Raw genomic sequence first — 27,675 nt, forward strand, 5'->3', positions numbered from 1 at the left:
TTCTTTCAAATTCAAGGAATATCCCCTGAGAGACGTAAGGAATGGAGGGCCTCGTTCTTTGCCCTGCAAATTACGTGCCTTTGTCACCAATAAGTTTCCTAGAGAGAGCAGCTACTGTTTACGGAGATAGAACATCAATTGTGTATGGCAGCTATGTTAGATTTTCATGGAAAGATACATTTGCGAGATGTCTCAAGGTCGCTTCTGCTTTGGTCCAGTTGAAGATTTTCCCTGGAGATGTTGTAAGTTTGGCTCTCCACACTTTGTTATATATATGCATTCTTGTCGAAAATATTTCTTATTGAATGAGCTATTGTCGAGTCCCACAGTCGAACCAAAAGAATTATGTGATGCAAGTGAATTTGAGAAGCCATTAAACTTTTTTAGTCTTCCCATATTGTGTGTTTGTGTTCTTTTTTCTTTCTTAATTCTTCCTTTCAAATTCTCGGATTAAATGATAAATTCAGCTCCGTTGAATATGAAGCCAACTGTATTTTCTGTCCTTGTTAATTCTATATTTTTATTGACAAACTGTTATGGTTCATTAACAGGAATGATAATATTTTAATGCAAATCAAATAGATTAAATAATTTTTTATATATTTATTTTGCTTGAAAAATAACTGATCGGATATATAAACTGGACTTGAAAGTAGGTGAAACTTAACTCAATATATATATATATATATATATATATATATAGTAAATCCTCATATTATTTTACTTTTTTTACTACAAAATTTAACACTCCTTCTTTTCTCGACGTTATAAACTTCCTTGAGCCTTAAACTTAGAAAAATATGGTAAATTTTTTATTTTTTCTTACATATTAGTATCATGTTTCCAACCTTCATATCATTTAAGGCTCTATTGGAATTTCAATAGAGTATACCTTTAATACGGATCATTCCTAAGTCATCGACTCTGGTATACACATTTATTTCACCATCTCAACACTATCCAAGTTCTCTGGACCTTAACCAGTTACATCATCAGTCAAGAATAAAATCATATATCCTTCCATATTCTTCATTTCATACTTCATATACAATTTCAAAATATGAATATTATGAACTAAATATATACAATAATAATTTCATAGAACTACAGTAGGTTTAAATGTCATATTTCAAACCCAATGAAAGAAGTTTAATAATTAAGTTATGAACATATATCCTTAGTATTGATATTATTTATTTACAAGTTATTCTCAAAATTGCATTACAAAAGATAATCAATGTATTTAAAATTACATCATCATCACCTAACTAAAAGAAATGTTAGGCACGATCAATTGTTTTGTTCGAGTAAGTGATAATTCTAAAAATGGTTTATTTTTTATAACATTAGAATATATTATAATAAATACATGTTAAACACACACACACACACATGATATAAACAAAACCAATTCAGCCAATGTTTTGGTAAATACATCAACCTATGCCAAATTTCAATTTAGTACATTTCTTTGAATCCTTGATAAACTTTTATTTCATTATAGTGCTTATAAAACTAACGTAATCCTCGATTTATTATTTTAAATGAAAACTTTCCTAACTTAATGAGATTTCGATAGAGTTTCTTTTATTCAAAAACTCTATCTAAATATTATCCTGTCATTTTCTATATAAAACTTTTCATAAAATTCCAATATCATTATCACATAAGTAATTTTTGTTAAAATAATTCAAATTAACAAAAAATAAATGCAAACATAAGAGAGAAAGATTGGGGTGTTCATTAATCACAACATTCTGAAGTGTAGCTTTAACTTAAATACAAAGAGATTAATATAAGCTAAACTGAAAATATTATTCTACCCTTAATAAATAAAACAAAATAAAAATATATATTTCTTAACATCTCCCTTTAAACTCATGATACGATAGTTACAAGCATCTAGAGTTTGCCAACTAGAAAACATAAACGAGACATTGAATGTAACTTGGTAAAGAAGTCTGCAATCTGCAAAGAAAAAGAAACAAAAGGCGGAGTAATGATGTCATGCTTGAGATGATGACGAGTAAGATGACAATCAATCTCAATGTGCTTAGTTCATTCATGAAAAACCGAGTTCTGATGTTGAAATAATTGAGATCAAATACAAAAAGAAGGCTAGAATTCTGAACAATCTGTATATTATGAATGCTTCGACTTAACCTAAATACAAATAAAGTATATATAGGTTAAACTAAAAGTACTATTCTACCCTTACTAAATAAGACTACATAAATATTATTTAACATCTCCCCTCAAACTCACATTGCGGAAGCTACAAGCATCGAGAGTTTGCCAACTAGAAAACGAAAACGAGAGATGGAATGCGCCTTGGTAAAGAAATCTGCAATGGTGCCATGTTTGAGATGATGACGAGTAAGATGACAATCGATCTCAATGTGCTTAGTGCGCTCATGAAAAACCGAGTTATGAGCAATCTGAATAGAACTCTGGTTGTCACAATACATAGGAGTAGGATGAGAAAAGGACACTCCCATATCAGCAAGTAACCAACGTAACCAAATAATCTCTTTGGTAGTAGATGTCATGGCATGATATTCTGCTTCGGTGGATGATTGAGAAACAATAGATTGTTTCTTGCTCTTCCAAGAAATAAGAGAATCACCTAAAAAGATACAGAACCTGGTAACAGACATGCGATCTATGGGATTGTCGATACACGACATCGGGTGACGGCTCCCGCTTTTTTTTGTTTATTTAACAAAAAGGGTTTTTTCTCAATTGGGGGAAACAAAGATTTTATTGGAGTCGCCATCTAGTAATTTGAGGGAACTAGAAATTCCAAATTAGACACTGGTCCCAGAGATTCGGGTACGGGGTTAGTTATGATTAAGGGAAGGTAGGCACCACCCTTAAAACATCCTTTCAATAGAAAGGTTACCCTTACTTGTGTGTTTTTGTTTAATTCAAATGCGATTATATTTTGGGCTTATTTGTAATTTTTTTTTAAAATGATTAACGTCGGTCCCTAAAAATAGGAGACACGTTAAAAATGACATCAGTCCCTAAAAATTAGGAGACTCGTCTAAAATATTGACTTTTGTCCCTAAAAAGGAGAGTTACGTCTGGGTTACCAAAAGAAATAATGAATATAATCCATTATATTTTGGGTTTATTAGTAATTTGTTTTTTTTCAAATGGTTAACGTCGGTCCCTAAAAATAGGAGACGCGTTAAAAATGACATCAGTCCCTAAAAATTAGGAGACTTGTCTAAAATATGACGTTTCAACCCTAAAAAGGAGAGTTACGTCTGGGTTACCAAAAGAGATAATGGACATAATCCATATTTGGTATTTACATTTTTAACATCGGTCCTTTTTTAAAAAGGAGACATGTCGACTTTGGTTTTTGTATTTTTTTACGACATGCAAGAAAATTTACAAGCATTTATATATATATAAAATATCAAAAATACCAGTAGAAACCCCCAAAAATTACATGAGTGCCACTATATAGGAAAAATACTGAAATACCCTCGGATTTCTCTGAAATTTACGAAAATGCCACTGGCGGCGCGTGTGGCTCACGCGCGGCTACTGTTGGCAGTGGCGAAATTTTCTGGCGAGATTTCCGGCCAAAAAATGGTTGATTCTGGTAGATCTGAGGGTGAGGATTCTGATGGTGGTGGTCTCGACGGCCGTCGATGGCTGACGAGGGAGAATCGTCGGTTTGAAGCTTCAGTGGCCGACAAAAATCGCGGCCCTTTTCCGGCCAGATGGGGCGGAGAAAACGCTGGAAAAGGCCGGTGTTTTGCTTTTTAGGAGGTAGGAGACCTTTCTGTGGTGGTTTGGAGGCTTGAGAAGGCCGGAGATGGGAGATCGGGGGGGGGAGAGAGAGTCGCCGGCGAGAGGAGAGAGAAGCTATGGGTTATGCTACGGTGTGAACGCTAGCACAGTATACCGGTGCAGCTGAAGCCTATGATCCATTGGATCTCTGATGAAAAGATCGTGCGGCTGTGATTGGCTTGATCTGCAGGTGATCAGACGGTTCGGATGAACATAGTTTTGATCTGGTGTGACGCGGTGCACCGAAATCTCGGTACACCGGGTGACGTGGCGCAACGGGATCAAAGCTTAGATTATTTCAAGGGCTGAGATGTGTTTGGGTTTTAATCTAGTGTGGTAAGCCCTATTGTATCCTATTAAATCAATGGTTCATATCTAAACACTATTAGATCTAACAGTTATGATATATTTGGTATTTTCTATATTGTTTTTTTAAAAAAATCAATATCCTACTCTCGTGAAGAAATAGTAAAAAAACTTAAATAGTAATCTGAATACTCTTTTCTTTTCTTTCTTTTTTTTTCTTTTTTTCTTTTCCTCTCCCCCTCTTCGTCCGCACTATCACTGGCTATTTATAGCCACTGACAGGGCATATACAAATCTCAAATTTCCACAAATCTTGTTTTTTAATCACCGTTTGCTTTCGGCGCAACTGCCCGTTTGACAAATTATTTTATTTTATTTTATTTTATTTTATTTTATTTTTTTATTATTATGTATAATAATATATATTTATATAGGTAAAATTAAAAACTCAAATCAGTATTAGAAAAACCCGATTCAACCGCTAAAAATCCATTTTAATGACCGAAAATTATGTTGAAACACTGGAAAAAAAAACTTTTGATGGGTATCAACCCGGTGAACCGCGTTTTGATAAAAAATAACAGTTTTGACCCAAAATGGTTTGAAACTCATTTTTTGCCCCGGTCGACATGGTCGGACCCGTATTGACTTGATGGACTCGGTTTTGACCGAAAATGACGGTTTTGACCTGAAACGGCCTGAAACTCATTTTTTACCCTAGTCGACATGGTTTGACCCGTTTTGACCCAGTGGAATCAGTTCTTATGGAAAGATGCGGTTGACTCGAGAAAAATATTTTTTTTTTAATTTTAAACTTTTTCTTAATTTTTTTGGATTTTTATAAATAATAATAGAAATAAAATAACATTCAAGAAAATCTTGGTGAATCTAAAATTGGGTTACAACAGTTGCCCCCTCTTTACAATGCTTACGGTGCAAAGACATTGGAAAATTCATTTTCTTTTGACTTTGCATAGTAAGTTTTGTAAAGAAAAACAATAGAAGTGTTGAAAAATACACAGATTTTCCGGTTGGTCTAATTCTTATGGGCGACCTGCCCAAGTGAAAAACATGAAAGTGTTTTCAATATTGGTTTTGTGAAATACATGAAAGTGATTTCAACAATGGTCCTATTTTCCAGATGACCACCCCGATGATAAAATGCGATGATAAAATGCGAGGAAACTCGCAAGTGGTCTAATTATTCTAGGCGACCTGCCTGATGATAAAATGCAAGGAAACTCGCAAGTGGTCTAATTGTTCTAGGCGACTTGCCCAAGTGAAAATGCAAAGAAACTCGCAAGTGGTCTAATTGTTCCAGGCGACCTGCCCGATGATAAAATGCAAGGAAACTCGCAAGTGGTCTAATTGTTCTAGGCGACCTGCCCAAGTGAAAATGCGAAGAAACTCGCAAGTGGTCTAATTGTTCCAGGCGACCTGCCCGATAGTGAAAAGGAAAGCAAAGAATTTTGTGAGTGGTCTAATTGTTCCAAGCGACCTGCCCGATGATAAAATGTGAAGAAACTCGCAAGTGGTCTAATTGTTCCAAGCGACCTGCCCGATAGTGAAATGCGAGGAAACTCGCAAGTGGTCTAATTGTTCCAGGCGACCTGCCCGATGATAAAAATGCAAGGAAACTCGCAAATGGTCTAATTGTTCCAGGCGACCTGCCCGATAGTGAAATGCGAGGAAACTCGCAAGTGGTCTAATTGTTCTAGACGACCTGCCCGATAGTGAAATGTGAGGAAACTCGCAAGTGGTCTAATTGTTCCAGGCGACCTGCTCGATAGTGAAGATGCGAGGAAACTCGCAAGTGGTCTAATTGTTCTAGGCGACCTGCCCGATAGTGAAATGCGAGGAAACTCGCAAGTGGTCTAATTGTTCCAGGCGACCTGCCCGATAGTAAAATACTTGAAAGTGATTTCAATATATTTTTGTGAAATACATGAATGTGATTTCAGCAATGAGCTTCAGGGTTGATGAAAAACTTCTAAAGGAAGTCATACCTGTATGGTTGAGATCTGATTTGTAAATCGATCTCCGAGATGATGACATCTTCTCAAGAAAGTCTTATATCTACGGTTGAGATCTGATCTTCTGTAAATCGATCCCAAAAGATGATGAAAGCTTCTCAAGGAAGTCATGTATGTACGGTTGGGATTTGATTTGTGGATCCCAAAAATGAGGAAAGCTTCCCAAGGAAGTATTGTATGTATAGTTGATATTTGAGCTGCCGTTCAAAACGATGGTAGGAGTAAATTCCTTATAAATCATGCAGTATTTGGCAAAAGACATCATCAACTTCTTGCATTTTCAATACTCTCAAAGTTCTTAACTTTTGAAGCTTTAACGATGTCTTCCTCTTCTTCCAATGCTAACCCAAACCCTGTTCCTGCAGTAGAGCCTGCAGTTTGACGTACTACCTTTGAAGTGAATGGTCGTCCAGTTACAATAGAGGATACTGTAATGGACAATGAAGATATTGTTGTAGCCATGGCTAGAGACATGATCCTACCTCGTGATGAAATAATGCTGGCAGCCAGGACCGATATTGAAGCAGTGAATCAGTCACTTGCTCTCAGTATCAGAGCTACTTCATCTTTGGTGAACGTTGCAGAGCGTCTTCATGCCAGAAGACTTGAGTTGAATACTCAGGTTCTTGATCTCCATCATCAGATTGAGAATTTAAGGAATAGACTCCGTGATGAGAGACGTCACAGAAACAACTTGGAGAGGAGAAACCAAGAGTTAAATACACGTGTTGACTTTTGGAGGGACTATGTTAACACACGACACCACGAGTTCGAGGAAGAGATGGAGCGTATGCATAAACAATTTGAGGAATTTCGAGGCATGATTAACCATCAAGATGAAAATATACCTGATCGTCCTCGCACTGTTTAACATTTGTACTTGTAAACCCTTTTTCCATGAAGTAAAATCCATCTTTCTTGTCTTCATTTATGAATTTTGCTTTTGTGGAATTGCCATATTTGATGTGATTTAGAAGAATCTTCATTTCATCTAAGTCTCGTTGGATCACGTTGGGAATTTTGTTTTATGAAATATCTGCAAAACAAATATGCAATGCCCATGAAGTTAGATGATATGCAATGCATCTTACTATTTTTGAAATATAGGTCCCCCCCCTCTTTGATGCTTCATCGTCATAGGGTGGCTTTGTTTGCATTCCAAAGCCTTCTTTGTTCTTTCGATGCATTGGCTCATTCATGTGCTAGCCATCCGCTCAGCTGTAAATGCAGTGCCCATCTTGGGCTATCCGTGATGATTACTGCTCTTGCTGTTTATCAAGCTTGACAATGCCCCCAAGTGTAGTGTTGCTTGATTCATCATTAAGAAGCTTAACAAATCGTTCATCTCCTGGATTCTTTCAAGAATTGTTCTCTAATTGATTGTGCGCATCGTGTCAACACCCATCAAGATTGTCAATCAGTTATGAACTCGACTTCAGTTGAAACATACCCTTCAAGTATATGCGGTCATCCACTTTCATGGAACTGTCATGTCATTCAGACCTGCATTTCATACTTTGCAGTAAAAAGCTCATCGGTGTATGCTCAATTTCTTTCTCAATAAGTTCTTCTCAACTCATCTAACCATATTATGAAAAGAAGTCTCTCGGCCTCATCAATGATGTTGCTTTTATCACCCATACTCATGTGGTGCAATGCGCATTTGAGCTTCAAATCAGATGGTCCCACAGTCAGTCTAGGTGGGTGCGGTGCATCCTTCCAACATTCATGCAAAAGTAATCATGTGATAACATCTTTCAATAGTCATAGCCATATTGGAGATGATAAACCAAGATGAAGATATGAAGATGTCCTTCAGGTACATCTTTGCTCTCAATTGTTGTCGGGGTTTACTAGATCATAAACTGTTCTTGAATATCATTGCCCTTAATTGATCTGAATGTTCTCATTCACTGATTATCTTTCTTTGAACCATATTGTCCTCAGTTGATTGATTCATCATTTGATCATCTCTACCCCCCAACTAATTTAAACACTATTTTTTTTCCTTCTTGGAGGTCCATTGTATTGCCCCCAGGAGTGTCGAGGAGAATTGATGTCATTTCTGTCAGGAATTTGCAAACTTGGTCGATGTTTTTCTTGTTTGAAAATCTTTCTTATTTTGGAATCAAATCTCACATTTCAAAGGTCATGGCTATTCAAGTCTGATTGTTGAAATGAAATCAGAGAGATGTCAATTTTTGAAAGTATTTTTGGAAATCAAGCTTTATTGGTCAAAGATCCAACACACGCTATTCAATGTAGTCCTTTGATTGTCTTGTACTTTTAAGAGAGAAAAAATTGACTCGTTGTAAGATTAAAATGGCTTTTTCCGTGGTTCTTTGTATCCATTTTAAACTTTAATTTTAGGTATATCTTTTGATTGTCTGTGATGAGGTGACCTTTTATGAATTTCAAGAAAAACAAGGTACCCGAGTCAATACTTGAGACTTTATCAAGAAAGATTGTTTCTTTTTCTTAGCAACAATTTTATCAACATGCATAATAATCAGTAGCTTGATTCATGAAGTCACGACCTGTATGAAACAACTCTTCAATTTTTGAGATCGCCATTTATCGGTTCAGATTGCTTACTTGATTAAAAAGGGCTTTTTAAAGCACGTAATGTAGGCTATGGTTCATGGCTATGAAAGAAAGGAATTTCACAAGCTCAAAAGGTGTTTGAGGGTTTCAAGAACCTAGGATCACCATCAATTACTCATCAATATCTTTTCCTCTCGTTGTCTTTGAAGAGATAGTGACATATAACCTTATTAATCTCAAATATCAAAATTCTTTTAACATGGGTCATAATGCAAATCCAACTTTTTCTTTGATGAATAACCAATCTAATCTTTTTGAAGATCGTAGAGGCTTTATCATAGACACACCAAAAGACATAACACTTGATTTTTTTCGGGTTAACTTTTGGCATTTGTTGTGTCTTTATCAATCTTTGGCTTTATTCTTCTAGCCCTTTCTCAATCATTGGACTTTTGTTCTAAGCCTTCCCTTTATCCATCGACTCTAACATTGTCTTCGTCTTTTCTAGGAAAAGATTCTCATTGCCCCCAGTGTAGGGTGTGATCCTAGTCAGGGTTTTTTATGAAAGAAATATTCTATCAGTTCAAAATGGGACTGCAAGGGATATATATTTTAAGAATTGTGAAAGGATGAAACAAAAATGGCATTTTCTCATTTCAAGCAAGGTCGGTTAGAACCGATAAATTTTGACCTCATCCAATGTAATGGTTTAGACTTGTAAGAATCATAATTCACGAGTCCATAACTAATGAATCCACTACGTGTCATTATGCATACTGCTAAAACGTAGCTACATGGTGTGTGGTTCAATTTCATGTGTGAGCTCAAAGGTTTCTTGGTCACCTCATGTCATTTCAGTAAGCATTGAGTCATTCAAGCAACATAATTTTAATCTTCAGGATTGACTAATCTTAAACGCATGTTGGAGCTTGATCAAAATATTTTGTCAAAATAACCTTTGAAAGAAACATCTCATGCTTTCAGAACAACAAAGGGACAAAGAAAAGACATGTTTCGTTAAAAGATGAGATGTGATCCCAAAATAAAATGCAGAATGACAAAACTCATAACAAAAAGGATCGACAGTTTAACACTCTTCTTGGATCAGCTTTTCTGGCGATATTTGTGTTTTGCCAAGCATTTCGATCTCTTGTCAATCTGAGGATGTTGGGGTGACAATATGGCCGATGATGTCATTTTGCACAAACTCAACTTGATTCTTAAAATTCTTGCAACTGTTCAACTGAATGGCACAAAATCCCCCAATGATATTCAAATCTCTTTTCTGGATTATACCACCTAGAAAACGATGGTTGTATGGGATTTGACAGAGTCAAGACAATAAGTTCGGAGTCTAACAGATGCTGGTGGACAAACTCGAGTGGTCAAGATATGTCAATCTAGGCAAAGATATTTTAGCAGTTGATGCTACAGTGAGACCTGGTTGGACCACATAATTAAGGCTTCCCATCGTCAGAGTCATCCTTTGATTCATCTCTCATTATTGTTCTAGAATCCTTGGCAGAATCTTCAACCATTCCCCTCTTTGTAGCTTGTTCAATTCTTTTGACAATCCTCATAACCTCATGTAAATCTTCCAATGTTGTTGTGGTTATTTATGGATTGGTAGAAACTTTCCAACAACCAGGTGATCTTAGTAACGCACAGAAACATGCAGCACCACCATTGCCGACGTGTGGAATCATGCATTGTCTCAACTAGAAGAGAAAATGATGAATCTGAAACCCTTTTGTCTCCTCTTGATTCCTCATTGGCAGTACAACAAACAAACACCTATAGTGGGAATTCTGCTTTGTTAAAGTTGCAATGTCTGCTCTTGTTTTCCTCAGAGCAACATCCGATACTGCTAGACCGGAATGATGTTCACAATAGAGATGTCTGGAAAGAAGGCCAATACACCAGGAACAGAAAGCTAACAGCTATTATGTGCCATTGGAATATGTGAAGGCTTTGAACAACTATCAGTGCAGTTAAACGAGAATAAGGGTTGACATTAGTTGATAACTGAAGGCACTGTTGCCGTTGTTCATGACTAAAAAGGAGAGGTGTAACTTCAATGGAACGTGGACAAGTAGTGTTCCCAGCAAGAGCCTGTACAGACGTTCCCTTTCCACTCTTGAAGAGCAACACTTATTCAAACAGATTTATGAGTCGAGTAGACCTCAGCAGGTAGGGGAACTTATGTTTCAACCCTTCAAGTAAATGCACAAATAAATGCAAAATGCCATATGTTTTATGCATGCTTGTTATTTGTTTCAAGTTTTCCTTTAGCTTATGACGAGGAACAGACCAGATCAGATTCTCTTAAGAAAGTTCTCACTGAGGACTCCAAACCTACAGGAACTTGAACCGATTTATGGGAGAAATTTGATGCCATAAATCAGAATCAGACTAAGCATTTCTCATGATGAAAAGATGATGAAATTGTCTTTCATTAATTTACAATATTAAAATCACAACAAGTCAATCTTTCCAAAGCCTTGGACCGTCATATGCTGAGATCTCATTAATTCCATCTCTGATCAACCTAAAAAAACTGATGGAATTCATTTCTAGTCATTGGTTCACCATCTGCTATTTGTTGGGCTATGCCTCTTAATCATGAAGCATAATTCTTGGCATCATTTGCTTGTACATGATAGCGCATAGCTTCAGAAGCCCAACATTCTACTTTTCTTTCTGCATTTTCTTTTTCTGATGACAAGGTTTGCTCAATAGAAAGCAAATGGTCCACATGCTCATCTAAATTGGCAATTATTACATCTTGATTTTGATGCTGCTCCTGAAATGATTCATTTTTCTCTTCCAATTTTAACACCATTTCCTCAGCTTTTGATGCTCTTCTAACCCATCTCTTTATGTTGACATCTTGCTTCCTCTTATCTTCTGACAAAAGTACATATTTTTCTTGTAATTGCTGGAACTCAAGTTGTTGATGTTGTAGTTGAGCTGACAAGTCATCCTTTTCCTGTTTTATGATAGCCAGAGCTTTTTCTCGAGTGGCTAGATTAGATTCTAACTTTCTTTTTTTAGCCCCTAACTCTTCCACTTCAGCATTCAAACTTAGGTTATAAGATTCTTATTGGGCGCAGACTTCTTCGTGTATATCTTCAGCAGACTAAATCAAAAACCTGGGTGGCCCTTCAAAAGGAGGAACTTTGTACCCTTTTCCTCTCTTCTTTTGCTATATTGGATATCCTTCAGTTGTTTTTCCTTCTACTCTCTTAACGGAAGTAACCCTACTAGGATGTTTCCATGCCTTCTTCACTGACTCCAATAATTTCTTCGAGGTCTTGAAATCTTCATAAAATGTTGCCAGTTCGGTAGTCCTTGGAATAAACTGCTCATGTAAGATCCTACATCGGAAGCGAGCGTCCAGATGCATGCTTATCTTGACTAGTAAGACGCGTTTAAAACCCTGAGGGGGACCTGGGTGGAAGCCCTGGGAATGGGTGGACCGGGGGGCCTAGAAGGGACAATATCTGACAGGGTGAGTGTGTTGCGCTACTCTGAAAGACGCGTTTTGAGGCCATACGTGGCTACCAAGAACAAACCCGTCAGGGGGACCTAGGTGGAAGCCCTGGACATGGGTGGACTGGGAGGTCCAAAGCGGACAATATTTTGCTAGTGAGGTGGGATGTTACAGCTCAAATCCAAATTGTCGTAAAACCATGTTAGGACAATAACTAATACAGCAGCAAGCTCCTATCAATGGGTCCCATGGATACTCACCACAATATGCCAAATAAGATTTGAAGTAAGAGTATCGACTCCTCCAATGAAATTGAGATTTATTTAGACTTAGAAACATTGATTCCCATGTGGTTCTTCTTACTTCATGCAAGTGTTTTTCAGCAAAATTCTCCAGCTTCAAATAAAGATGTCATGGGGTACCAACCAAACCTGAAATCTTCCCCTCGATCATATGACTCACAGTCCAGACAAACAACAACTGCAAGCAACATCTTAAACGACCCCTTCCGGCTTTTCTACAATAATTCAAGGATGAGAAAGTTTCTGCCAATATTGATGTAGCCGGGTTAATTTTAAGGTCACCACATTTTTAAATACATTGACAGCCTCAAAATCGATCATTCCCTCTGCAGATGGGAAAAGAACCAAACCATATATGCCTAAGGCTAAAATTCTCAATCGAATTTCATTGCTTTCATCGTGTAATCTCCTCTTGAATATGGCTTCTAGTTCATTCCAAAACCAAGCCTGACTATTTCCTCATTTAATTGCATGTGATTTTGCTAGTTGACAGTCTGTCTAGGTAATCCAAGCAAAGTTAGAAAGTGCATGCTCTATAGGTGTGTAAAAGTACACCTTTTCTGACTTGGGACAATTTAGCAGAGATTCATACTCCTCAATAGTAGGAGTCATATCCACAGTATCAAATGTGAAGCACCGATATTCTGGATCCCAAAACCCTATCATGGCCTGAAAACAAGCATGTTGGACCCTAGTTTTCAGTAAATGTGATAGATCCCCATATTGTTTCTGAAAAGTGATTTGATCATGAGAGGATAACTTTTCCTAGCAGTCTAGCAGTTGTCCTGTGCCAAGTGGTCTGTCATCTAATTTAACATGTGCTGGCAACTGAGACTCAAATTCTGATGGCAAACAATCCCCTTCATCATGTTGGCTCAATTCTGATCTGGTCAAAAATTCCTCAATAGTAATGGGTTTTTCCATCTCACACTTCCTGTAAGGATCGGTGGAGATTTAATGAGCATATGAAATGTATATGAACATGTATGTTCATGCATTGACATTTGTTTGTGTCCTAAAGGGTATATCCTACTTGATAGGATCTAGCTCAAAAGGTTTGGCTCAGTTTAGTCTATCCTTAAAGATATTTTTTGGTTCTTAGATTGCCCGAATTACTCGTGAAGTAATTGGCCTCTTAACCTTATACAACATAAGTAGGGGAGAAAAACTCCACAATACTAGTTGCATAGGGTGAGTTACAATCCAAGCAAAAGTCCAAATGAGAATCAGTGGACATAAGTCACACTTGCCACCTGAATCTTTCTTTTCTAATCTTCAAAAGGACGAGCTCGGGTCCAGAGCTTTTATGGGTTCACAGTGAAGTGTGTGAAGACACAAATAAATAAACATGCATGCATGTAGCAATATGGAAAATGGAAAATAATCACAGTAGATATTGCATAAAATAAATAATGCAAATAAAATAAATGCCCAAAAATAAATAGCGATAAGAAAGAGCAAATGAAAAGCAAACACAAGCAGTTAGCTCAACCCTAAGTCCCCAGTGGAGTCGTTATTCTGTCGATACACGACGTCGAGCGACGGCTCTCGCTTTTTTTTGTTTATTTAACAAAAAGGGTTTTTTCTCAATTGGGGAAAACAAAGATTTTATTGGAGTCGCCATCTAGTAATTTGAGGGAACTAGAAATCCCAAATTAGACACTGGTCCCAGAGATTCGGGTACGGGGTTAGTTATGATTAAGGGAAGGTAGGCACCACCCTTAAAACATCCTTTCAATAGAAAGGTTACCCTTACTTGTGTGCTTTTTGTTTGATTCAAATGCGATTATATTTTGGACTTATTTGTAATTTTTTTTAAAAATGATTAACGTCGGTCCCTAAAAATAGGAGACACGTTAAAAATGACATCAGTCCCTAAAAATTAGGAGACTCGTCTAAAATATTGACGTTTGTCCCTAAAAAGGAGAGTTACGTCTGGGTTACCAAAAGAAATAATGGATATAATCCATTATATTTTGGGTTTATTGGTAATTTGTTTTTTTTCAAATGGTTAACGTCGGTCCCTAAAAATAGGAGACGCGTTAAAAATGACATCAGTCCCTAAAAATTAGGAGACTTGTCTAAAATATGACGTTTCAACCCTAAAAAGAAGAGTTACGTCTGGGTTACCAAAAGAGATAATGACATAATCCATATTTGGTATTTACATTTTTTACATCAGTCCTTTTTTAAAAAGGAGACGTGTCGACTTTTGTTTTTGTATTTTTTTACGACATGCAAGAAAATTTACAAGCATTTATATATATAAAAAATATCAAAAATACCAGTAGAAACCCCAAAAAATTACCTGAGTGCCACTGTATAGGAAAAATACTGAAATACCCTCAGATTTCTCTGAAATTTATGAAAATGCCACTGGCGGCGCGTGTGGCTCACGCGCGGCTACTGTTGGCGGCGGCGAGATTTCCGGTAAAAAAATGGTTGATTCTGGTAGATCTGAGGGTGAGGATTCTGATGGTGGTGGTCTCGACGGCCGTGGATGGCTGACGAGGGAGAATCGTCGGTTTGAAGTTTCGGTGGCCGATGAAAATCGCGCCCTTTTCCGGCCAGATGGGGCGGAGAAAACGCTGGAAAAGGCCGGTGTTTTGCTTTTTAGGAGGTAGGAGACCTTTCTGTGGTGGTTTGGAGGCTTGAGACGGCCGGAGATGGGAGATCGGGGGGGAGAGAGAGAGTCGCCGGCGAGAGGAGAGAGAAGCTCTGGGTTATGCTACGGTGTGAACGCTAGCACGGTATACCGGTGCAGCTGAAGCCTGTGATCCATTGGATCTCTGATGAAAAGATCGTGCGGCTGTGATTGGCTTGATCTGCAGGTGATCAGACGGTTCGGATGAACATAGTTTTGATCTGGTGTGACGCGGTGCACCGAAATCTCGGTACACCAGGTGACGTGGCGCAATGGGATCAAAGCTTAGATTATTTCAAGGGCTGAGATGTGTTTGGGTTTTAATCTAGTGTGGTAAGCCCTATTGTATCCTATTAAATCAATGGTTCAGATCTAAACACTATTAGATCTAACGGTTATGATATATTTGGTATCTTCTATATTGTTTTTTTTTTAAATCAATATCCTACTCTCGTGAAGAAATAGTAAAAAAACTTAAATAGTAATCTGGATACTCTTTTCTTTTCTTTCTTTTTCTTTTTTTTTCCTTTTTTTCTTTTCCTCTCCCCCTTTTCGTCCGCACTGTCACTGGCTATTTATAGCCACTGACAGGGGACATACAAATCTCAAATTTCCACAAATCTTATTTTTTAATCACCGTTTGCTTTCTGCGCAACTGCCCGTTTGACAAATTATTTTATTTTATTTTATTTTATTTTATTTTTTATTATGTATAATAATATATATTTATATAGGTAAAATTAAAAACTCAAATCAGTATTAAAAAAACCCGATTCAACCGCTAAAAATCCATTTTAATGACCGAAAATTATGTTGAAACACTAGAAAAAAAAACTTTTGACGGGTATCAACCCGGTGAACCGGGTTTTGACCAAAAATAACAGTTTTGACCCAAAATGGTATGAAACTCATTTTTTACCCCGGTCGACATGGTCGGACCCGTATTGACTTGATGGACTCGGTTTTGATCGAAAATGACGGTTTTGACCCGAAACGATCTGAAACTCATTTTTTACCCTGGTCGACATGGTTTGACCCGTTTTGACCCGGTGGAATCAGTTCTTATGGAAAGATGCGGTTGACTCGAGAAAAATATTTTTTTTTTAATTTTAAACTTTTTCTTAATTTTTTTGGATTTTTATAAATAATAATATAAATAAAATAACATTCAAGAAAATCTTGGTGAATCCAAAATTGGGTTACAACAGGGATCACTACCATGATCAGCATCAGAGTATGCATGCAACTCCAATGAAGAGATGAATGAAAGTAAAAGACTCTGAAAAACTGTACCCCGAAAATATCGCAAAATACGAAGAACAACTGCCCAGTGAACAGTAGTAGGAGAAGCAACAAACTGACTAACAACATGAATAGCATATGCAATATCTGGACGAGTAATGGTGAGATATACCAAACTCCCAACAATAGTGCAGTATAAAGTAGGATATATCAAAGGTAAACCATCAGAAGAAGAGTACCTTGCGTTAACCTCAATAGGAGTATCTACAGTCTTGTTATCAGTAAGTCTAGCCTGCTCAAGAATATCTACAACATATTTCGTCTGAGAAAGAAGGTAACCTCTAGTTGAGTATGCTACCTCAATACCTAGGAAATATCGAAGATAACCGAATTCCTTCATTTCAAATCGTCTAGCCAACTCTATCTTCAAAACTAAAATACCATCAATATCATCACCAGTAATAATCATGTCATCAACATATAAAGACATAATGATACGACTTGCATCAGTGCACTTAATAAAAAGAGCAGAATCATAACTGCTAGGAACAAAGCCAAGAGACGAGATCACAATAGAGAATTTCTCAAACCAAGCACGGGGTGCTTGTTTGAGACCATATAATGCTTTCTTAAACTTACAAACATATCCAGAGTCATGTGAAATACCAGGAGGGGGTGCCATATAAACTTCTTCTTGAAGATCTCCATTCAAGAATGCATTTTTAAAATCAAGCTGAGAAATATGCCAATGACGAATCGAAGCTACGACAATAAGAGTACCAATAGTAATCATATTTGCAACCGGGGCAAATGTCTCTTCATGGTCCATACTATACTGTTGAGAGTATCCTTTTGCAACTAGCCTAGCTTTGTATCGCTCAATAGACCCATTAGAATTAGTCTTGATCTTATACACCCAACGACAACCAACAACACTCTTACCAGGAGGTAGAGGAACCAGATCTCAAGTATCTATCTTATACAAAGCAGAAAGTTTCTCATTCATAGCTTGCTGCCAAAGCGGATCAAGAATTGCCTTTTTATAGGAAGAGGGCTCAAAGAGACAATGAATACAAGCTAAAAAGGAAGTAAATGATGAAGAATAACAAGAATAAGCAAAATCTAGTAGTTTTGTGGATTTACGAATGTGGATGGACTAACGTGGAGGTGGATCCACAATCTCATATGAAGCTTGAGGGGCTGTAGATGAGAATGGAGCTTCAGGTGTGCCAGAGAGTAAAGTACCAGTACCTGCAAAGTTATGAGCACAAATTGAAAGAACATAGAGAGAGGTATCATTACCAGAATCCTCAAAAAAAGGATCTATACGAATAAGATCAGATTTTGTTAGGCTATGAGTAGTGGATGGAATAGAAAAAAAAGGTATATGCTCAAGAAAGATAACATGATTAGACACATAAAGTTTCTGAGTTATTTGATTAAAACAACGATACCCTTTTTTACCTTCACCATAACCCAGAAAGACACAAATAGCAGATCGAGAGGATAGCTTATTGCGTTTTACATGAGGATGAAGAACGAAACAAGTACAACCAAAGACTCTAAATGAGGAATAATTGGGGACATACCCATATAACTTTTCAAAAAGAGATAGACCCAAACTATGAGAAGATGGAATTGTATTAATCAAACTTACAGCAGTAAGAACAGCTTCTCCCCAAAACTCACTAGGAACAAAAGCAGACAACAAGAGAGAACGAGCAGTTTCGATAATGTGCCTATGTTTTCTTTCAGCTACACCATTTTGTTTAGGAGTATCTGTACATGAAGTTTGGTGGATGGTTCCATCTAAGGCAAGCATTTGACAAAATTTATTAGAGGTGTATTCCCCACCCAAATCACACCTAAAGCATTTGATCACATCAAAATATTGAGTTTTGATAAGAGCTCAAAAAGCTCCATATATCTCAAAGAATTTAGAACGATGTTTCATTAAATAAACCCTACAAAAATGAGTATGATCATCAATAAAAGAGATATAATATCAAGACCCTCCTTTTGTGGAAACAGGAGAAGGTCCCCACACTTCAAAATGAATCAAATCAAATGGTGAAGATGAAACAGATATACTTCGATTAAAAGGTAAAGCAGAAAATTTTGCCAGTTTACATCCACTACAATCAGAAGTGTCACAAGTTTTCAAATTTCCTAAAGCTCCTATAGATGCCAAAAATCTCAAACGAGAAGACGAAACATGACCTAGATGGGAATGCCATAAATAAAAACTAGAAGATGAAAGACTCAAACAAAAGGAAGACAAATCAGCAGTAGTAGCAGCAGCGACAACAGCAGCAACTAGCACTTTTAACTCATCCAAAATATATAGTCCATTCTCCCTACGGCCTGTCTCAATCAGCTTCTGAGACTGCAGATCCTATACACAACAAAAAGAACCAGAAAACATGACTAAATAATCATCAAAATCACATAATTGACCAACAGACACAAGATTCAATTTGAGTTTTGGAATAAGATAAATATTAGGGAGAGACAAGTAAGGTGTGACAACAGAACCAACACCTGCTAAGAGCATAGGAGTGCCATCAGCAGTCATAACAGGAATGGAGGACAAAGGGGACACTAAGGTAAAAGATGAGGAATCTGGAGACATATGATGGGAAGCACCAGAATCCAAGACCCATTCAGAGTGTGACATACCTGAGGAACTATGAAGCAACTAACCTATAGAAGAAGCGGACATTGCTTGTGGCTGCAAGGAGAGAAACTTCTGAAATTGCTCAGCCAAAGTATTAGGATCGGTAATAGAGCTTGGGGAAGTTACTGCTGTAATATTGTGGTGTGGTGGTTTATAACCCTGAGGTGATCAATGAGCATTAGATTGTGATTGACTGCCAGACTTCCAAGCTTGATTCTGCTATCTCAACTTAGGACATTGAGTCTTCCAATGACCTTTATGCTTACAGAAACTGCACTCATCGAAGCTAACCCTTGTGCAAGGCTTGTTCTGATGATTAGAGAATGGCTTAGAAGGTACTGCTAGTACAGAAGGATTTGAAGTAGAAACAATTCCCTATTCAGAATAGGACTGAAGACGTATTTCTTCAGCCAATAACTCACTGACAACAGAGTTAACAGAAAGCAGTGGAGAACGATGCAGAATTGAACCTCTGAGTCCTTCAAAATCACTGTGAAGTGCTATTAAAAATTATACCAATCGTTGCTGCTCTCTACGTTCAATATAAGCACCACATGCTTTTAATTATGTCGATTCTGTAAGAGCCAATTGATCCCAAAGATTTGTCATGGCAGAATAGAACTCCTGAATACTCATATTCTTCTGGTGAAAAGCTTGCATGTCATTCTCTAACTGATACTGTTTTGCAAAATTTTATTGCGTGAATAACTGTTGCAGATGATCCCAAACCTCCTTTGTTGTCTCATACTTCGCCAACTGTGTACCTATAGAATGCTCAACAGAATTGTTGATCCAAGTAATGATCTTTGCATTGTTTGCTTCCCATGCATCTATCGAAGCAGTATCTCCTTCTTCAGTATTCTTAGGTATCACATAAGTTCCACTAACATATCCCCACATCTTTTTACCCTTAAGAAAATTTCTCATTACATAGCTCCAATACGAATAATTCTTCCCATCCAACCCCACACTCACAGATTGAAGCGAATCATCTCTTTCAATAGCCATAATCAACAGTCACAGAGAACCAGAATGCAAAAGCAGCGGAAAACAAAATACAAAATTGCAAAAACTGAATAGAGATTGCAGAAACTAAAAAAATATCTTCTCAAAATTATACGATTACTCCAAAACACAAAACAAATTTGCAGAAACTGAACGGAAATACCAAATTGTAAAAGCTGAAGGGAAGACGAAATACTAAAATAATTGCAAAAACTGACGAAATAATTGAGATTAAGCCTCATTCCATAAAACCAGCTCTGATACCATGTTGAAATAATTGAGATCAAATACAAAAAGGATGCTAGAATTCTGAACAATCTGTATATTACGAATGCTTAGACTTAACCTAAATATAAATAAAGTATATATAGGTTAAACTGAAAGTACTATTCTTCCCTTAATAAATAAGACTACATAAATATTATTTAACAGTGAGCAATCTAAATAGAACTCTGGTTGTCACAATACATAGGAGTAGGATGAGAAAGAAAAACTCCCACACCAGTAAGTAACCAATATAACCAAACAATCTCTTTGGTAGTAGATGTTATAGAACAATATTCTACTTCGATTGAAGATTGAGAAACAATATATTGTTTCTTGCTTTTCCAAGAAATAAGAGAATTACCTAGAAAGATATAGAAACCAGTAACAGACTTGCGATCTGTGGGATCACTGTCATGATCAACATTAGAGTATGCACACAGCTACAAGGAAGAGGTGGATGAGAGTAATAGACTCTGAAAAACCGTACCATGAAGACATCGCATAATACGAAGAACAATTACCTAGTGAACTGAAGTAGGAGAAGCAACAAATTGACTAACAACATGAAAAACATATGCAATATCTGGACGAGTAATAGTGAGATATACCAAGCTCCCGATAATAGTACGGTATAAGGTAGGATCTGTCAAAGGTAGACCATCAGAACAAGAATACATTACATTAATCTCAATGGGAGTATCTACAGTTTTGTTATTAGTAAATCTAGCCCGCTGAAGAATATTTACAATATATTTTGACTGAGAAAGAAGGTAACCTCTAGGTGAGTAACCTACCTCAATACCCAAGAAATATCAAAGATAACCTAAATCCTTCATTTCAAACTGTTTAGCCAATTTTTTCTTCAAAAATGAAATACCATCAATGTCATCACTAGTAATAATCATATCATCAACATATAAAGACAGAATAGTATGACCAACATCAGTGCACTTAATAAAAAGAGCAGAATCATGACTACTAGAAACAAATTCAAGAGACGAGGTCACAACATAAAAATTTTCAAACAAAGTATGAGGTGCTTGTTTGAGACCATATAACATTTTCTTGAGCTTACAAACATACCTAGAGTCATGTAAAACACTAGGAAGGGGTATCATATAAACATCTTCTTGAAGATTTCCATTCAAGAAGGCATTTTTAACATCAAGTTAGGAGATATGCCACTGATGAACCGAACCCACAACAATAAAAGTATGAATAGTAGTTATTTTTGCAACTAGGGCAAATGTCTCCTCATAATCCATACTATACTGTTGAGAGTATCCTTTTGCAACCAACCTAGCTTCGTATCGCTCAATAGACCCATTAGAATTAGTCTTGATCTTATACACCCAACGACAACCAACAACACTCTTACCAGGAGGTAGAGGAACCAGATCCCAAGTATCTATCTTATACAACGCAGAAAGTTCCCCATCCATAACTTGTTGCCAAAAAGGATCAAGAATTGCCTCCTTATAGGAAGAGAGCTTAGAGAGACAATAAACAGAAGCTAAAAAAAGTAAAGGATGAAGAATAACAAGAATAAGCAAAATCTGGACTATTATGGACTTATGAATACGTATGGATTGATATAGAGGTGGATCCATAATCTCAAACAAAGTTTAGGGGGATGTAGATGAGAATGGAGCTTCAGGTGTGCCGAAGAGTAAAGTGTTAGTAGCTGATGAATGATGAGTATAAATTGGTAGAACATGGAAATGGGTATCTGAGGTACTAGGAACCTGAGATGATAAACTATTAGAATCCTCAGAAAAGGGATCTATATGAATAATATCAGATCTAGTCAAGCTATGAGTAGTGGATGGAATAGAAAAGAAATGTATATGCTCGAGAAAGACAACATGACGAGACATATAAAGTTTCAGAGTTATTGGATCAAAACAAAGATACCCCTTTTTACCTTCATCATAACCCAGAAAGACACAAATAACAAATCGAGTGGACAACTTACTGCGTTCTATATGAGGATAAAGAACGAAACAAGTACAACCAAAAACTCTAAAGGAGGAGTAACCAGGGATATACCCATATAACTTTTCAAAAGGAGAAAAACCTGAACTATGAGAAGATGAGATTGTATTAATTAAACTTACAACAGTAAGGACAACTTCTCCCAAAAACTCACTAGGAACAAAAGCAGACAACAAGAAAGAACAAACAGTTTTGACAATGTGCCTATATTTTCTTTCAACCACACCATTTTGCTCAAGAGTATCTGTACACGAATAATATAATTTACAATATCATTTTTCATTCAATACTCGTTCCATATAATATAATCTAAGTTGATTTCTCTCAACTTGATCATCATTTACAATTTAACATGTATTGAAATCTCATTACAACTCCTTATTCAACCTATATTCTTAATCTAATTAACAAGAGAAACTTCCTACAATTCATACACACACACATGTATACTCAAGTTTCTTTTTTATAATTTCTATCATTCAAGTTTTACTTTAAGAACACTATTTCTTATTTTAATCATAACCAAAGTTTTAGATTTTGGTTTTGGACATGGATTTTCTCTTTATAAATTTAAGATACTAGGCTACAATTTTTGTGAGGGAAGGAAACCTAGTTTTGCCCTTTTTTGTGACATTCATAATTTATCTAACAAGGTTCAGTATAAACCTTCTTCAGTTTTTAACCCATATCCAAAGTTCTACAACTCCAAATTAAATGAGGTTAGTCCCATTTAAAATTTAATATCTTTAACTATATCTTTCATGAGAAATATATTTCAAATTCTATCATTTACCAATTCAAACTTCAGCGACAAGTTAATTGATAAAACTATCCAGCAAAAATCCAGCATGACCTTTCTTTAGTTTTTAATCCATATCTGGAGTTCTATAACTAAAAATTAAATAATATTAATCCCATTTGAAAGTTAACATCTTTAACTACAACTTTCATGAAAAAAAAATTTTAATTCTATCATTTATTATTTCAAATTTTAACTGGAAGTCAATCAATAAAATTATCCAGAAAGGTTCTAGTTATTAGCTGGATGCATAACCATATACTTTTATGAAATTTTCCCCATTCAAGGCAACCATATTTATGCAATGTTCTTTAACATCAACACAACTTTACATAATGTCACAAGTCAACTAAACCAACAATTCTAAGCCTTTAACTAAAGTTGGTCGAAACCTCTATCCATGGTAAGGTAAGGATGGATTTCCTTTTCAATATGTGTACAATTAATTTATCATCAACTTTTTAAATGTTCACTTCATACATTCAAACATAAATTCTTCATTAATTGAGACAATTACAACTACTTCATGTGAACAAGACTTGATAGACAAACGATGGGTTCTTCCCTTTTTAATTAGTAATGTTTACATCTTGTTTCATCTATTCACTACCCATACCAATACAATTTTATGCAATCTTAATAAAAATTTCATCAAAATCCCAACACCCCTTGATTTCCCTTTTTGGTCGAAACTCATCCCATGGTGGGGGATGGAATTTTCTTCTTCAATTCTTCAAATTGAAACATTATCAAATCATTTATCATGCTTATAAATATTATTCAGACACAATTTCATCAATAAACAATCATTCAATCATCAAATTTACATCATGCATTTTTCAACTAAAATGTATCATTTCACAAGATTAACTCAGACCAAGATTGAATCAAAATTTCTCACCTCTTAAACACAAGAAATTTGAAGGAAAAAGATGTTCAAAACAAGTTTTTTCTTCTTCTAATTGTTTCCTCCCGACTCGTCACTTTATACTCTCCAAAACTTCAAGAAGTCTTCAATTATTAGTTTAAATTCCTTTAAAACTCTCTTTTGATCCTTTACTCACTCTTATCTAATGTTTAAATGGATGAATTAGGTGGAAATCAAGTAAAAATCAACAAAACTTTGCCTTTTTTTCTTAAACAAAGTGGCTAACCATGAATGGTTTCTAGGAGAAGCCATTCACAATTTAAATGCTCTCACTTTATTTATTATCCTCTTGCCCAAACTTTTCATTATTACAACTTGGCCCCAACTTAAACTTCCATTGTTTTATGCACTAACCACTAAAATTCAACATTGTAAAACTAAACAGTCGATATTTTTTCACCAAAAATCTGAATTTTATATACTGTATAATTTACTTAAATCATTGTGTGTCTTAGACTAATTCATTGTAGATTTCTATTTATAATTATCATAATTGTTTTCTTATAGTCTTTACTACTTTTAGTTCCATTCGCACTTTTGTGCGTGAGTTTATTCCGGAGATCAACATTTCTCACGCAAAAGAGACCTACATTAATTTATTCGAAACTTCCTTCTATTTTCTAAATAATATCACTCAAATTTACAAGATTTCCTTTTCAAATAATTATTTTAGTCGATCGAGAAACTTACATGATTTATCACTATGTAATATTTCGTGTACTAATTTATTTCTTTTTCTCATCTGAAATTTGAATTAATAACCTGAAAATGTTTATTTTGATACACAAATTTTATCTCTAATCTATCATTTCTCAATAAAAAATTTACCATTTCTTGCATTAATTTACTAGTTTGAAGCAAGATGTTTATAGGAAATATGATAACAATTTTTGAATATTTTTTATGTTAAAAAAATTAATTTAACCCAAGGTATAGCGGCTAACAATGTTGTAGTAATAATAATAATATGTCTACTAGGAGGATGGTGGTTCCATTGACTCATGACACAAAGTCCGCTTGTGACTTCCAACAAGCTATCATGTGCAAGTGCAATTTTCTTGCATTGAAATTGCATCGCATCTAATCTTTTGTTACCTTAACAGATGCCAACCCGATCATGATAACTATTAAAAACAAAAGTTGGACTGTATATTAAGTCATTTATCAATTCACTATCTGCTTGCTTAGTGCATATATTTTAGATTCAATTAACCCAATCCAACAGAAATCCGAAAGGCATATTCTATACAGTTAGAATATATAGAAGAAGCAAAAGCTACCATCTACCAAGCACAATGTCGCACCCCTTTTCCTATATAATTACATTGATTAATTATGGTTAATTGGTTCCAACCTGCCCTGATCCTTTTACCAACAAAAACGTAGTCTCTAACCGCTGAAATTTTTTATTTTGATCCTTGTAATTTTATTTTTATTTTGAAGTGTCAACTCTCTGTCAAGGTTTCATCCATTTAACAAACTCAAATGCATGAAATTGCTACTTGAGCTGCCCTTATAAGTCAAACGTCATGTTTTTTTTAGTAGATGCATGTAAGATTCCATATTGTTAAGGAACTGGTGGCCTAACGTATGTAGGGGTGACTTTCCAAGTAAAAAAAAAAACTAGTTTAACGGATCACTGGATCTTACATGTTGCCAAAATGATATTGAAATCTTGCCATTTCTAATAGTTGTCTTCCATGGCCAGGTTGTAGCTTTGGCTCCTAATGTTCCAGCACTTTACGAGCTGCATTTTGGTGTTCCAATGGCTGGGGCAGTTCTTTCTGCGCTTAATACCAGGTTAGATGCATCCACATTGGCATTGACATTAGAGCAATTGAACGCCAAACTCATTTTTGTGGATTACCAGTTCAATGATGTTGCACTCAAGGCACTGGACCTACTCTCTCTAAAAAGTGTCAAGCCACCCCACCTCGTGGGAATCCCCGAGTGTGACAAATCAATTTCTTCAATGGACTGCAAAAACATATCATGTGACCTGGATTACAATGGTCTTCTAGAAATGGGGAGAGATGATTTTACGATAATTCGACCGAACAAAGAATGTGATCCAATTTCAGTAAATTATACTTCAGGTTCCACCGGGAAACCTAAAGGAGTGATATACAGTCATAGAGCTGCCTACCTCAATTCTTTGGCAGAGATATTCAGATTTGACATGAGACAAATGCCAGTGTTTCTATGGACAGTGGACATGTTTCGATGCAATGGATGGTGCCTTACTTGGGCAATGGCTGCTCTTGGTGCTACAAACATCTGCCTTAGAAATGTCTCAGCAGAAGTCATATTTGATTCAATATCACTTCACAAGGTAACTCACTTCTGCGGTCCACCAGCTATTTTGAACACCATTGCAAATGCACCAGCTAGTAACCAAAATCCACTTCCATTCAATGTCAATGTTATCATAGCCGGTCCATTCCCATATTCAGAGATTCTCGCCAAGGTTGAAGGATTGGGATTTAATGTGTATCATGGTTACGGCATGACGGAAGCCCTCGGTCCAGCAATCGTTAGGCCATGGAAACCTGAATTGGATTCTACATTCGAAAATGAACAAGAAAAAATTATAAACCGCGAGGGACTGCACAACCTCTTAATTGAAGGGGTTGATGTAAAGGATCCAAACACCATGAAGAGCGTACCAAGTGATGGGAAAACCATTGGTGAAGTCATGTTTAGAAGCAACATTTTGATGTCAGGGTACCTCAAGAATTCAGAAGTTACTCAAGAAGCTTTTAGGGGTGGATGGTATCACACAGGGGACCTTGGAGTTAGGCATCAGAATGGTTACATACAAATGAAGGACCGAGGTAAGGATATTATCATTTCAGGGGGAGAGGCTATAAGCACATTGGAGGTGGAGGCAGTGCTGTTAAGTCATCCAAAGGTTTCAGAGGCTGCTGTTGTTGGACAATCTGATGCTCTTTTGAATGAGGTGCCGTGTGCATTTGTTAAAGTGAAGGAAGGTTTTGGTGCTAGTGCTGAAGAGATTACTAACTTCTGTGGTAATCGATTGCCAGACCATATGATTCCAAAGTCTATTGTTTTTGGGGATTTACCAGTCAATTTTTCTGGAAAGGTGCAAAAATTTGCTATGAGGGAGAAGGTCAATGGCAGCACCAGCCTTTCCAATTGTTGAAAGTAGTTTGTTGGCATGACAGGAGCAGCAAATTAAATCCGATAGCATATATCAACAGCATATTTTTATATTTAGTATTTGTACTTTTTAGTATCCTTGTGCGCCAGTTAAAATATATTTTTATTTAATCTTATAACAAGTGAAATAAATTAATATTCATTTAAAAACTTCAATGATCTAAATTTTAAAAAAAATATTTCTTTTATCGAAATTCTCTTTTATTATTTATATATTTTTTATATGTGCTTTTTATTAACAACATTTTTTAAAATAAATACTTAAAACAATTAAAATAAAAATTCATAAAAATTCTAATTATTTTAATCCACTCAAACTTTTTTTCGTTATTCATTCATTTCTTTTCTATTTTGACAAAAATATATCTTTTTTTTAATAGTAGCACATTTTTTAAATAAATAATCATCGTATTCTAAAAAACAAGTTTTAATAAAAAACCAAAAATCATGTCT

At 36.0% G+C, this 27,675-nt stretch overlaps 1 protein-coding gene across 1 annotated transcript; it reads left to right on the top strand.

Moving 5' to 3' along the window:
- LOC133672414 (butanoate--CoA ligase AAE1-like) lies at positions 1-27,372 on the top strand. The gene is made up of 2 exons (XM_062092821.1): positions 1-242; positions 25,751-27,372. The coding sequence occupies exons 1-2, from the start codon at positions 42-44 to the stop codon at positions 27,203-27,205; spliced, it is 1,656 nt and encodes a 551-aa protein (XP_061948805.1). The 5' UTR covers positions 1-41; the 3' UTR covers positions 27,206-27,372.
- The last annotated feature ends 303 nt before the right edge of the window (positions 27,373-27,675 follow it).

The sequence above is a fragment of the Populus nigra genome, chromosome 14 (assembly GCF_951802175.1).
Source record: "Populus nigra chromosome 14, ddPopNigr1.1, whole genome shotgun sequence".
Lineage (NCBI taxonomy): Eukaryota > Viridiplantae > Streptophyta > Magnoliopsida > Malpighiales > Salicaceae > Populus > Populus nigra.

Bases quoted from the DNA above. Each gene is read 5' to 3' on its own strand.
- LOC133672414 (XM_062092821.1), top strand. From the start codon at position 42: ATGGAGGGCCTCGTTCTTTGCCCTGCAAATTACGTGCCTTTGTCACCA. The intron at 243-25,750 runs GTAAGTTTGGCT...TTCCATGGCCAG, and splicing joins AGATTTTCCCTGGAGATGTT to GTTGTAGCTTTGGCTCCTAA.